At 37.7% G+C, this 14,201-nt stretch overlaps 1 protein-coding gene across 2 annotated transcripts in view; it reads left to right on the forward strand.

The window, feature by feature from the left end:
• Positions 1 to 11,602, forward strand: part of Det (Deterin) — a 67,641-nt gene extending 56,039 nt beyond the window's left edge. The window contains exons 3-5 of one of the 2 annotated variants that reach the window (XM_067138777.2): positions 2,659 to 2,768; positions 9,587 to 9,704; positions 10,952 to 11,602. In XM_067138777.2, the coding sequence (XP_066994878.2) occupies positions 2,659 to 2,768; positions 9,587 to 9,704; positions 10,952 to 11,029 (306 nt within the window). In that variant the 3' untranslated portion in view covers positions 11,030 to 11,602. The remainder of the gene's footprint in view (positions 1 to 2,658; positions 2,769 to 9,586; positions 9,705 to 10,951) is intronic. The other variant, XM_067138776.2, reaches the window with a different exon arrangement.
• The last annotated feature ends 2,599 nt before the right edge of the window (positions 11,603 to 14,201 follow it).

The following is a 14,201-nucleotide window of genomic DNA, read 5'->3' on the forward strand; positions in this document are numbered from 1 at the left end:
ATCCTGAATTTTGTATTGAATAACAACTTTTTCTCCTTTAATGGTAAGATTTATCAACAGACTGGCTTAGCCATGGGTGACCCTTTGTCCGGCATCTTGGCTGATATTTACATGGACTCAATAGAATACACGAAAATTAAAGAACATATAAAAGGTATATGTTTATGGCTGAGATTTGTGGACGACACTTTTGTAGTTATTGACAAGAATGTTACTAACAGCGACGAAGTTTTAGAGATTTTAAATAAAATTGATCCTAATGTAAAATTCACTAAAGAAGACGAAGTTAAACAGTCCTTAAATTTTTTAGGTATAACGATCACGCGCGCCAATAATACTTTCGATTTTCAAATCTACAGAAAACCCACACAGTCTCCTATAACCATAAATAATTCCTCTTTACATCCTAAATCTCAAAAACAAGCGTCATTCTATAATTTAATACACAGAGCCTTAAAAATCCCACTATCCCCTAACAACTTAAAAATAGAATTAAACTATATAAGGAACTTGGCCAAGCTTAATGGGTTCAAGGTTGAAATGATTAACCAGTTAATCAATAAAGTTAAATATAAACTATCCACGAATCTCATTCTGGATAAACCTAAAAAAAACTAGTTTCGCTACGTTTACATATAATAACCCAGCCATCCACCAGATCGCCAACACACTGAAGAAATACGACACTAATATTGCTTTCAGAACAGTAAATACAAATCAAAGTATATTTTTTAATCATAATAAAGTCAATTATAAAAACAGCCGTTTTTCGAGATCTGGTATTTACAGACTCACTTGTGCTCAGTGTGGATTTAGTTATGTTGGACAGACTGGGCGCAGCTTTCTTACGAGATATATGGAGCATTATAATGCCTTAAAGCACAACAAATATTCAGCGATGAGCTCACACATGAGTGAAACAGGACATCAGTTTACATCAATTGATAAAGATCTCACTATTCTAAAATGCATAGGCAAAGGAAAACTTATGAATGAATTAGAAAATCTTTACATCTTTCTAGACCAAGCCTATAACAAAGACCATAATCTTAATGATATCACGGAAGCAAAAAAATCCTTTATATGAGCTAACTCCAAAGTTATTAGGCATGGTGAATTCAAAACATAATACAATCCCGCCAACCTTTAGAACTTCTTGTTCTAAAGCTTCCACCACCTCGTCAAATGATAGGCCCGCCCATCTTGCTCCTAACAGCCCGCCAATAACAACACATGCGCGCAAGGATCCACCCACCATTATCCCCCCTCCATGTCCTTCACTGCCTCAGCCACACCGTTATAATACTAGAAGTCGAAAACCCAGTCAAGCTAGCGCTGCTGTAACAACCTGACGTACTTAATACGCTCCGTACGAGTAAGTACCGCATTAGCCATCTTTGACGTACGGGAAGTCTCTTGTACAGTACGGTATTGTTCACCAACTTTCTTCTACATTTTGTTTCAGAAAATCCTGAACATTTCTTCCAACAAATGTTTCAACGGAATTATAACATCAACTTGAATATCTTCTAGATCCATTCGACTACCACATAATTTCCGAACTCCGCTAGCTTTGACATACGTTTTATCATAAGCAAGGCCTCTCCAGAAGTTCCATTTTCTTCTCGACTTTCAGATATCCCAAACATATACATTTTAACTTGTTTATTACATTCACATTTCCGTTTTAAATAACTGACAGTGATTTTACCACCTTGGATTCAACTTGGGAATTGAAGAAACATCCCCCTTTGATGATTGTGTTTACACTCAAGGCCATCACAGTCTTAATGATATTATAAAAATATGGATCCATTTTAGTTTTAAACTCTCAAAATTTCATGTTTAATCACGTTTTAATCTTCAAAACTGTTAATTCACTCTCTTTTAACATACTTTGGTGCATTATCGTTGGTTTAGATGTTATTGTATAATGTTTTACGAAATCATTTTTCAACATTTTAACCTATAATTTATAAGTATATGTATTATTTTTAAGATTGATATAGGCTGATGATGCCCGTAAGGAGGGTGAAACATGTACCTTTGACTTTTATGTATTATGTATAAAAAATATTTGACCATATGAAATAGTGGATCATATTGTATTGTATTGAACAGGTGGACTTATAATATTGTAATAATACTTGAGACACATACCACTTAGTCGAGCAGCTCGTCTCCTTTCTCCCAAGTCTTCCCAGCCCAAACTTAGCATCATTTTTGTAACGCTACTCTTTTGTCGGAAATCGCCCAGAACAAATCGAGCTGCTTTTCTTTGGATTTTTTCCAGTTCCTGAATCAAGTAATCCTGGTAAGGGTCCCATACACTAGTTGGGGTCTCACCAGAGACAAATATGCTCTCTCCTTTACATCCTTACTACAACCCCTAAATACTCTCATAACTATGTGCAGAAATCTGTACCCTTTATTTACAATTTCATTTATGTGATTACCCCAGTGAAGATCTTACCTTATATTAATACCTAGGTATTTACAATGATCCCCAAAGGGAACTTGGTGAGAAAGACAATACCTTGAATGCTAATAAAATATAAAGCAGTGTTTTATTATAGCAGATTGGTGCTGATACTTTTGTTATTGCAATTTTATCTAGTGATAAGTGTTTCTTTCATTATATTTATTTTTTCTCCCCAGATGGCTGAAGCAGGATTTTATGTGCTTAATCCCAAGCGTGAACCAGATTTGGTAAAATGCTTCTTCTGTTTAAAAGAATTGGATGGTTGGGAAGAAGCTGATGACCCATGGTTAGTATTTCTTACATCTTTATTAATATTTTGTATTTTTTCTTTTATTTGTAAGTGTCTTTGTAATGCAAGCAAAAGAAGGTAGTTTTGTTTTAAGTTTTTCTATTCATTCATTGAGTAATAAATAATTATAAAAAATTACCAGGTGTACAGCCTTCACATGCACATGTCACTTTTTTTTTTTTTTTTTTTTTTTTCAATTGCATGGGATTGAACTGTTGCTAAAACCTTGAAGATGGTTTTCCATGATTTTTTTCATTTTCACTCCAGGCAAATGCTGTGGCTGTACACGGTTGGTTCTTTCCCAGTCCTAGACCTTTCCTATCCCAGCTTTGCCAAAGAACGTGTCTGAGTAGGTATGCGAGACATTAAACCTTCAGCAAAAAGTAAAATAAATTTAAGCATGGTCTTCAAATGTAAATTGCAGTTATTAATAATTATTTCATCTTCTCTTCTATCTTCTCTTCTGTTAGTCAATACTTGCTTCCCTCTGACCGGTACAGTAATAAGTAGCTGGGGTCAGATGTGTTCTTAGCTGGGCTGAGTGGCTCAGACAGTTGAGGCGCTGGCCTTAGGACCCCAAGTTGCCAGGTTCGATCCTGGCTCAGTCCAGCGGTATTTGAAGGTGCTCAAATACGTCAGCCTTGTGTCTGTAGATTTACTGGCACATAAAAGAACTCCTGCGGGACTAAATTCCAGCACCTCTGTGCCTCTGAAAATCGTAAAAGTAGTTAGTGGGGCGTAAAGCCAAAACAAATCATCGCTTTAAAATTAGCCGTAGCATATTACAAGAAACAAAACAAACCTCTTGCAGTAACCTTCGTCGACTTTAAAAAAACGACTGTATCCATAGTCCTTCAATGTTAAAAACTTAAGAAATTTTGGTCTCCATCCAAAATTAATGAAATTGATAGAACTCACCTAACTGGCTTGCCAGCGGACTTGAGGAAAATAAAATACCTCTCGTGGACCAAACACACTACCCCCTGTGGGTGAGGGACGCAGACGAAGAATACACCCACTGTATCCTCTGCCTGTTGTAAGAGGCGACTAAAAGGGGCGACCAAGGGATGATCAAATTAGAACCATGAAACTATTTGTGATTAGTACCACCATGCGGGGAACACCATGGGTTGCCTTTACTTGCGCGTAGTACCACTATGTTGGGTACCAAATAAGTTTGTGATTAGTAGCAAATGTGGGGACAACGACATTTACAGTACCTGAGATTAGTAGCACTATATGAGCGACACCGTGGGATGAAGGAACTCGTGGTTCTGGCTTGCCTATGATTAGTACCCACTCTATGAGGAACACCACGGGATAATACGAGTCCCTGTGGTTAGTACACTTAGGTGATGAACACCATAGGTTTGCGTTGCCTGTCAAGGGCGCCGCAGTGTGCGAAACGCATTTAGGTCTGTATTACATGTGCAAATTTCATTACCTGTGAGTCGTACCTTAATGTATTGAACACCGCGAGTCTACGCTACTCTTGATTAGTACCGCAACATGGGATATACCATGGTTCTACTTTTCTAGCGATAAATACCATCATGAGGGCCGATGACGTGGATTTTGGGCCCATTTCGAGAATGAGCCATTTCTAATAGATTCAGCACCGTGCTATAAAAGCAGTCCCTTGGTCTGTACTACTATTGTTTTGTGCCAGCTTCTGTGCATGTGAGGCACTGTGGGTCAGATCCACTGATCGTTTTAACTTCATATCAATCCATCCATTCATTCTTTGTCTTCAGGCTTTGAATTCTGGTCAGTGGAGGATTTTGGACTTTTAATTTGTCATCTCATTTCGTACCATTAGGGGCCGATGACCTCGATGTTAGGCAATCATCAATCAGAACTCACCTTAACCAACACTAAATCAAATGTCAAGTTCAGAGGGGATTTCTCTGAGCCATTCATCATAAAAACAGGTTTAAGACAAGGAGATTGCTTGTCACCACTGCTGTTCAACTATGGCTTGGAATATATAATGAGAGAATGGTACAAGATTAACCCAAAGAATATCTGAACTGGAAGACCCAAAGACAACATAAGTTTAAATTGCCTAGGATTTGCTGATGACCTTGCTCTCTTGTTCAACAATATTCAGGAAACCAGACAAGAAGTTATATCACTACAGGAAATAGCACAGAAAATGGTCTTGGAATATCTTTTGAAAAGACAGTAATCATGTTAACTAAGCCCACCACTCATAAACAAAATTGCTATAGGAAACCAAGAAATCTAAATTGTAGATAAATTTAAATATCTGGGAGAAATCATAACATATAACCTCAATGAAAATCCAACATGGCATAACAGAATGAATGAATAAATAAATAAATAAATAAATAAATAAATTGATCAGAACACAATGTCACCAAGAATACCTACAACAAACAGGGCCTGTCAATAGCAACAAAATTAAAACACTACAAAAGTCACTCAACCAGAAATAACATATGAAAGTGAAACCATCTTAAAAACAACTAACACTGCACAAATAGACAAAATACTCAAGATAGAGAGAAGAATCATTAGAATGTGCGTCAACAACTCACACCAAAAAGATGGACACTGGAGACTAGCTTCTAATGAAACATTCTACAAGGAAATAGAATCAGTAATGAGCACAATCAGGAAGAAATGCATTTCAATTTTTGGACATCTAATCAGGACACCAGAGAACAGGATCATCAGGAGAATAACAGAAAAATAATGGAAAAGTAAGTGCAACATTAAGTGGATTACAGAAATCAAGGAAGAAATGGATGAACTACAAATTATTTTGGAAGACCTAAGAAACAAAACTGACAAAATCAAGAAATTCACAGACAAGCAAACCAGACTGCAAACCAGAATCAACAAACAGAAAATAGGAAGGGTGATTTCATATAAAGAAAGAAAAATAAGATCCGAGAAGTACTGGGCTGACAGGAAACTGAAAAATTCTTTGTATAAAGTTGGCTAGAGTGGTCCAATGAAGGCCATAAAATATAAATAAAAATATCAGTATTGAACAAGAAGACCTTGATAAACGTACTAGTTTACTTTCGGCTTCCAAAATAGGAGCAGAGCGTAGAAACTGTGAATTCAAGAGATGGTGTAAATTACCACACAAAGGAAAAAGTGTGATGCTATTTGAACAATAATAACCCGCTAATAACTGGGTTACCGGGCGAGTTTGTCATGCGGTTAGGAGCGCACGACTGTGAGCTCGCATCCGGGAGATAGTGGGTTCGAACCCCACTGTCAGCAGCCCTGAAGATGGTTTTCCGTGGTTTCCCATTTTCACACCAGGCAAATGCTGGGGCTGTACCTTAATTAAGGCCACGGCTGCTTCCTTCCCATTCCTAGGCCTTTCCTGTCCCTCGTCACCATAAGACCTATCTGTGTCGGTGCGGCGTGAAGCAACTAGCAAAAAAAAATAACTGGGTTAGAATTCATACTGGTTTATTAGTCGGTGAATGGCGTGAGTGAATGAAAATGACTGTTAATGTGTGCGCTGTTCGATCTATTCCTGGCAGGATCCAGAACGAAAACCTCTGCCGGCATTGCCGAAGAGAGATACAAACACTTCCTCATTTTTGGGATCTTGTTCTCGTGCAGAGATGCTGCGGAACGCCAGTCATAACAAGATTCTGTCCTTTATAGCAAATTCACTGAGAAAGAAAAATTATAGGGTTACCGAAGAGGTATCTAGACTTGCTGATAACAGTAGCAGAATTGGCATCATAGCCTATAAGGAATAGGAGGATGTGGGATATATAATAGACCCCACAGTTCGTTTTGAAATCTCCAGAGACCAGCCAGAAGACATTGATAGGGAGAAGAAGCTTATCTATGAACTGACCATAATTTATTATAAAAGTACATTTGTACTGAAGGACATTAAATTGATAGAATTAATTATAGGAACTTTAGGGAGTATTCCTCGATTCGTTGCAAATTTTTAGTAGCAGTTTAATTTAGAAGTTCCGAAACTGCAAACTATGTCTTTTTTTAGCTTTACAAGATTCCATTTCATTGCTGAGAAATCATTGCTACATGTTATATAACTCTTATTGTTTAAAGACTTTATGGGAAATAATGTAATCAACAAAATTATTGGAAACCAAAATTATAATTTTGTTTCGTTATGCTTTGTCCATTGTGGCAACCTTCAAGTGAGGGAAGTTTTGTAAATAATAAATTTAAAAAATAATTTTAAAAATTATTATTCGTGCGTTCTTAATATTCCTCCTATTTGTAGTCATTCTATTTTGTAAACTGACATCCTCATAGTTTATGCTATCTGAACGGCAACTCTTCCTTTATTAGTATGATTGACCACCATATATACAGTGAAACTCTGTTAAGAAGTTTTTCAAGGGACTCCAAAAAACAAACTTCTTAAGCAGGAAACTTCTTAAAAGGGGTAATGCCCAAAAACTTATTCTGTACTTTGAAATACGTGTGAAAAACCCAGCCAACAGATTTCCTTGTTTGTAAACAATACCGAAATAGGCCGATATATAAGAGCTGCTAACAGAAAGCCACAATATAAAAATTCAGTTATCATGACAGTATTTTAAGAGATAAAGTAAAATAATTGAACATACCATATTATAAATATATTTCATAAGAGAAGGGAACATATTAAGTTATATAAAAACGTTGCAAGGTTTGCTTATTTTAGCAGGCAGAACCATTTCCTTCCACACTTTCCTCTGCACTTACAGCCCCTGCTTCGCAACAAATTGTTTTGTAAACGATGCCGGCTCTATTTTTAAAGCGGTCCAGCCACCCGTTCGACGCAGTAAAAGGTACCCTTAATTTGCGTGCGGCTTTCTCCTGCACAATAGTCCCCCTGAAAGGTATGTTTAAACTTCGCTGCTGTTTAAACCGCATTAGCAGAGCTTGTTCTATTTCATCGTACTTTTCAAATTTAACTTCCTTACAATTTGCTGAAGTATTCCCTGCAGAAGCAGAGATCTCTTCTTTCTTCGCTATAATACCGTTCAAAGTAGACGGCGGCATCCCCAGCTCCTTTGCCAAAGCAACACGGGAAAGTGTAGATGACTCCACTTTCCGTATAATCTCCACTTTGCCTGTCTTTTATTGTTAGTGCCTTTCGCTTGATCTCTTTCCTCTGAGTTCCGCTCATTTTCACTTAAAAAGTTTGTACGTTGATATTACAAGTACAACGAACTTCACCGACTCCTATTCATACTAATTATGACGCTACACTATGCTTGGCAATCCGTAGCTTAGGCTTACAAGACGCTAAGACAAGACGTGTACTACAGTTTGTTAGCATGTGCTTTCTATCTTCCTCACACCTCTGACAACTGCTTCAAGGATAACGGCAGCAAATGGGAAATCTAGCAACTTATTCTTAGAGATCTTAGAACCTAGGCCTAAATCACCCCTGCATTCCTACTGGTTGTCACGGCAACTGGCGTAGTTTCTGGCTCAAGTACCGCATGGCCAAGCCAGTATTGAGTTTTATTTTCCCGCTTCAATCCTCTTCATGCTATAGGTAATGAAGAAAAGAAACACAGGTTCGAAGTTGCAGAAATGAGTGCATGGAAAAGTATCTGGGGTATTACGTGGAAGTGATAAAGGCGCAGTAGCAATGCTAGCACATCTAAACGTAAACAGTGTCTTTCCCCGCGAGAATTTTATTTCATGTCTCCTCATCCTTGTGCTACGTTCTAATAATGTGATGTAATAATTACGAGTGACACGATAATACAATGTTTAGCTCGTATAAAGGTAAAATTAAAAATAACTTTCAATTTTATGCCAACACGTGGTATTGCAATGCGTCTGCCTCCCACCAACACCCAGTTGGCTATCAACATTCGTTCAACTTCGTAAACGATTGGGTTCTTTCGGCCGGCTGTTGCAGCATGTCATGTGTATCAGCTGGCTGCTGGCAAGTCGACTGTTTCCTGCATAGAGTCGGGAAGTTGTTTTTATTCACCTCACTAATAATGGACACGGAAAATCTTATCAGTTTAGTTCAAAAACTTAATTTCTTCTACGGCAAGACCCATAAGTATTATTGCAACAACAACGTAAGAGAGAATGCCTGGAAGGAAATAAGCAAGGGAATGAAAAATCAAACGGGTTAGAATATTCAATTTTGTGGTAGATTAACAGTAATGTTGTGGACAAATACACTTTACGGTTTTTAATTAATGTTTAGGCCACCTCGTTAATGACTTCACTGTCGCGGCCCGCAAATTACTGCATTAAAGTTTTCTCAAACCATCCATTGCGTGTTTCATATTTCCCACGTAGAATCCCGTTCGATTCTATTCCACTAGATGGAACGGTGGAGTGGAAATTTCGACTGATGGGTTCAATTCGATTCCACAAGGTGAGAGTGAGAGCATCTGGTGTCCGTGTTGTCATAGTGTGATGTCATATGGCCTTGGCAGGCCCGCACATGTTCAGTGACACCAGACACACACCGCGAGCGCACGAACGGTCTAACACAGGGTGCTACTTGCGCGGAGACTGGAGGGTTCTAACCATGGGCTGCTTTGAGCGGACGTTTTCTATCTCAAGGGTCTCTAAAATCTGAACTGTTTAACCAGGAAATATATTTACAACAGAACACTTTAAACGGGAAAAATATACATATATCTTAATGCAACTGATCAAGATACCAAAAATATCACACTTCTTAGGCGGGAAAACTTCTTATGCGGGAACTTCTTAACCGAGTTTTACTGTAGATACCTCGACATCAGTCGAGTTTCTTCTTTTTTGGCATTGGTCTTAGATGTAACATTCTGTGGTGAACACTTCATAATTTGTTTCAGGAAAGAACATGAGAGTCATTCCCAAGAATGTTCCTTTATAAAACTTGGGAAGGAAGAATCCGAGATGACCCTTGGAGAAATTTTACAACTGCTTGTGGACCGTACGCTTCTTATATCGGTATGTAATGAGCCTTACTCTTGGTATGATAATTGTATGTTACTGGTAAGGTAATGTGTCATTAGGAAGCCAGAATATCGCAACCACAATGTTTTAACCCTTTCCCTGCTAAGCTCAATAATGAATAATAATCGTATTGCCTCAGCTACCCTGTAGAGACATTTCAATTTGACGCCATCTGGCTGTCTGCTCGTCAATTTCGACGTTCCATTTTACTCTGGGCCCACTAGATGGCAGACTGAGTAAACCGGAACTCTCTTGGGCGTCCATGGCTGAGATTTAATGAATTTTGTCGGGTAAACACCAAAGTGTCACCAGAGGTTTTTTACATGCCGACATCATACGACATGGAGTATCGAATGGACTTTTTTTCCGCCCTTCAAAAATCCGACTACCTCTGCCGGGTTTGAACCCGCTATCTTGGGATCCGGAGGCCGACACTTTACCACTGATCCACAGGGGCAGCTCCCTGCTAAGCTGAAAATGTGGCAATACTGCTAAAACTTCCAACCTAAATTAAGGCAAAAAGTAAGGTTTTACTGAAAATTTTTTACTCGTCTTGGTTTTGGAGCTATATTGTTTTATTTTTAAAAATTTTAAATTCATGATATATCCATATATATATGCAGGCTACTGTAATTTGCTTTGTTGTCACTAATGTGCACAAGAAACTAAAATAAGAAATGGGAATAATATTTTATAACTTTCATTGTCTTGTGAGGAATAAACCTGGTGGTGACCAAAAGTATTTAGAGTAGTTACTGGCTTCTGACTCAGATGTTGTGCCCTGCTCTAGGAGTTTATCCTTAACTGTTAAATACTTCTTTTAGATATCTGCACACTATAGCCGAGGCCATAACGATTATTATTATTATTATTATTATTATTATTATTATTATTATTATTATTATTATTATTATCATCATAATTTCGTAGAGGTTAGGCTGTTATCATGTAACAGTATTTTGGTGGGTTGCGAGGGTCCTTAAAACTAAATGCAATGTTCAACAGAGGTAGCACATTTTTCTGTCAACTAAAATTTATTTAACTGATATTTACTGTTATTTACAGGTTTGCTTGTATTTGAGTGTTTCCTCTAATCACAGTTTGTACTCACGAGTGTAACTCAACACATAGCTTCTTGTTGCATTTTGTGGATGTTTAACTTAAATGTAGTGGATTTTTCAATACTGTTGATGTAAATAACATATACAGTAGTGTAAAAATGTATTTCTTCTCTTTTGCAGAAGAGGCAATATGAAGCTGCACGACAACAGTTCACGGAAGGATATGAAAATGTAAAGGAATTGCTCAATAAAATTTAACCAGATCTATGATAAAAATGCCATATCATATATGACATGTCATATATTTTAAGTTTTCCTGTTTAGTATGTTCCCATTTTTTAAATGTTTTGTTGTGTGGGTGAGAGATTCAGTTGTGAGATTCATTTTCAGTATGTTTCTTTAGGAAGAGTACCAGTATTCAAATCTTCTGTAAAATATATAGGTATATAGGTATAAGAAAACATTAATAAAATTATCCACATAAATTCGTGTAACACTTTGTGAATTTTTAACTGAAATGTAGTGGATGTTTCAATACTGTTGATATAAATAACATATACATACATACATGCATCATACATACACATTATCATTATAGACTGTTATGCCTTTCAGCGTTCAGTCTGCAAGCCTCTGTGAATTTAGTGGACGTCGCCACAATCACCTGTTTGCAACCAATGCTGTGGCCTCATTTAGTTCTATACCTCTTATACCCCAGCGTCAGTGGGTAGGGTCTGACACATCCCACTCTGATGAGTCTAGTGTCAGACCTAAGACGAAACGTTGGTTAATAGAGCAAACACCTGAAAAGCCTTACATCTGATATGTTTGACATCTTATCTTTAAATCGTTAGAAACTGAGTCTAACCATCGTCTTCTTGGTCTACCTCTACTTCTTTTACCCTCCATAACAGAATCCATTATTCTCCTAGGTAACCTATCCTCCATTCGCCTCACATGACAACACCGAAGCCGGTTTATGCGTACAGCTTCATCCATCGAGTTCATTCCTAAATTAGCCTTTATCTCCTCATTCCAAGTACCCTTCCACCATTCTTCCCACCTGTTTGTGCCAGCAATGATTCACAATTGAAATATCAAAGAGGTTCAACCTTTTCAATACAAAACGTGTTGTATAAGAAGTTCACAACATAATATTTATTGAATAATAAGGACCGGTTTCGACGCTCACTGCGTCATCATCAGCTAACAATGACGCAGTGAGCGTCGAAACCGGTCCTTATTATTCAATAAATATTATGTTGTGAACTTCTTATACAACACGTTTTGTATTGAAAAGGTTGAACCTCTTTGATATTTCAATTGTGAATCTCAGTTCAATACGGGAAAATGAAGTTTTTAACTTATAACCAGCAATGATTCTCGCTACTTTCATGTCTGTTACTTCTAAGTTATGAATAAGATATCCTGAGTCCACCCAGCTTTCGCTCCTGTAAAGCAAAGTTGGTCTGAAAACAGGCCGATGTAAAGATAGTTTCGTCTGGGATCTGACTTCCTTCTTACAGAATACTGCTGATCTCAACTGCGAGCTCACTGCATTAGCTTTCCTACACCTTGATTCAATCTTACTTACTATATTACCATCCTGGGAGAACATAAACCTAAGTACTTGAAATTATCAACCTGTTCTAGCTTTGTATCACCAATCTGACAATCAATTCTGTTGAATTTCTTACCTACTGACATCAATTTAGTCTTCGAAAGGCTAATTTTCATACCATACTCATCGCACCTATTTTCAAGTTGCAAGGCTGTAGGCTTTTGGCACAATCTGCCATTAAGACCAAGTCGCCAGCATAGGCCAGGCTGCTTACTACATTTCCACCTAACTGAATCCCTCCCTGCCATTTTATACCTTTCAGCAGATGATCCTTGTAAACTACCAACAGCAAAGGTGAAAGATTACAGCCTTGTCTAACCCCTGTAAGTACCCTGAACCAAGAACTCATTCTACCATCAATTCTCACTGAAGCCCAATTGTCATCATAAATGCCTTTGATTGATTTTAATAATCTATCTTTAATTCCATAGTCCCCCAATACGGCGAACATCGTTTCCCGCGGTACACTGTCTTATGCTTTCTCTAGATGTACGAAAGATAAACACAACTGCCTCTTCCTCTCCTAGCATTTTTCAATTACCTGCCGCATACTGAAAATCTGATTCTGGCAGCCCCTCTGTGGTCTGAAACCACTCTGGTTTTCATCCAACTTCCTCTCAACAACTGATCGCACCCTCCCTTCCAAGATGCCAGTGAATACTTTGCCTGGTACACTAATCAATGAGATACAGTAGTGTAAAAATCTTGAAGTCATCAAGGAAGATACACAAATTTTCAGCTTATGTAATTTCCTAGATTATTAATAATGAGAATATTGCACAATGTGTTTAATTGTTACAGAGTGCCGTTATAGACTTCTTACATTCACTGCAGATTAAAACATGGTATCTTTCACAAAATTTCTAACACAGTACACACACACAGTTTCAATTCGGCTGATGATACGTCTTCTCTTTGCAGACTTTGAAATAAAAGCCGTGCACCGCCATTCGTGTAATCATATGGCGGAGTTCATAATTAGAGTTCATCCACTCGTAGGTTGTCATGGTGTCTGTACAGAAAGAGTCACTCCAGATATCCTTCTTGTCGTGAAGTTCGCACAGAAGTTTATCGTATGCTCCAGTGGTAGGCAGCATCTGTTGGCTTCTCAAATCTTCTATATAAAATGGGTGATTGGCTAACACATATACCAGACGAGAGGATGTATATTTTGAGAGGTGGAGTAACTTCTTTAAAAAAACTGCCTTCATTTTTTCAATTTTTATTAGGTCCTTCTTGGTCAGGTGATCCCATATATTTTCTAATGCATATGTCAATATTGGTGTATGAAGCGATAGTTTCCCAATTTGTCTTGTGTCGTTCATTACCATGATTGCTGTGTCAACTTTATCTTGTATGTGCTTCTTAAACACAGTTCCCTGTGTTTGAAATATTACTCCTAAATATTTAAAGTTATTTACTGATTGTATTCTTATTCCTTTGTATTCTACATAATGATTGGCTTGTAGTCTGCCCCCTCTTCTGAATGTCATTAACACTGTTTTGTTTTTGTTCGGTCTACTTTCATTTTTGTCAGCCCAGTTTGCCAGTCTATTAAAAGTTGCCTGTAACCTCTCAAGTGATTTGGATACCAGTACCATGTCGTCAGCATACATAAGAATAGAAACGTCTTGATCCTCAATAATTTGGGTCACATCAGTGCTCGCTATATTAAGCAGTAGGGAGCTTAATGGGTCGCCTTGTAGTACCCCTAATTGTTTGCTCAATAGGATTAGATTCCATTCTGTTGTCCTCTATTCGTACAAAGTTGTTAGTCAAGATATTCCTTATTAGTCTTGTTAAGTAGTG

The sequence above is a fragment of the Anabrus simplex genome, chromosome 1, assembly GCF_040414725.1.
Source record: "Anabrus simplex isolate iqAnaSimp1 chromosome 1, ASM4041472v1, whole genome shotgun sequence".
NCBI lineage: Eukaryota > Metazoa > Arthropoda > Insecta > Orthoptera > Tettigoniidae > Anabrus > Anabrus simplex.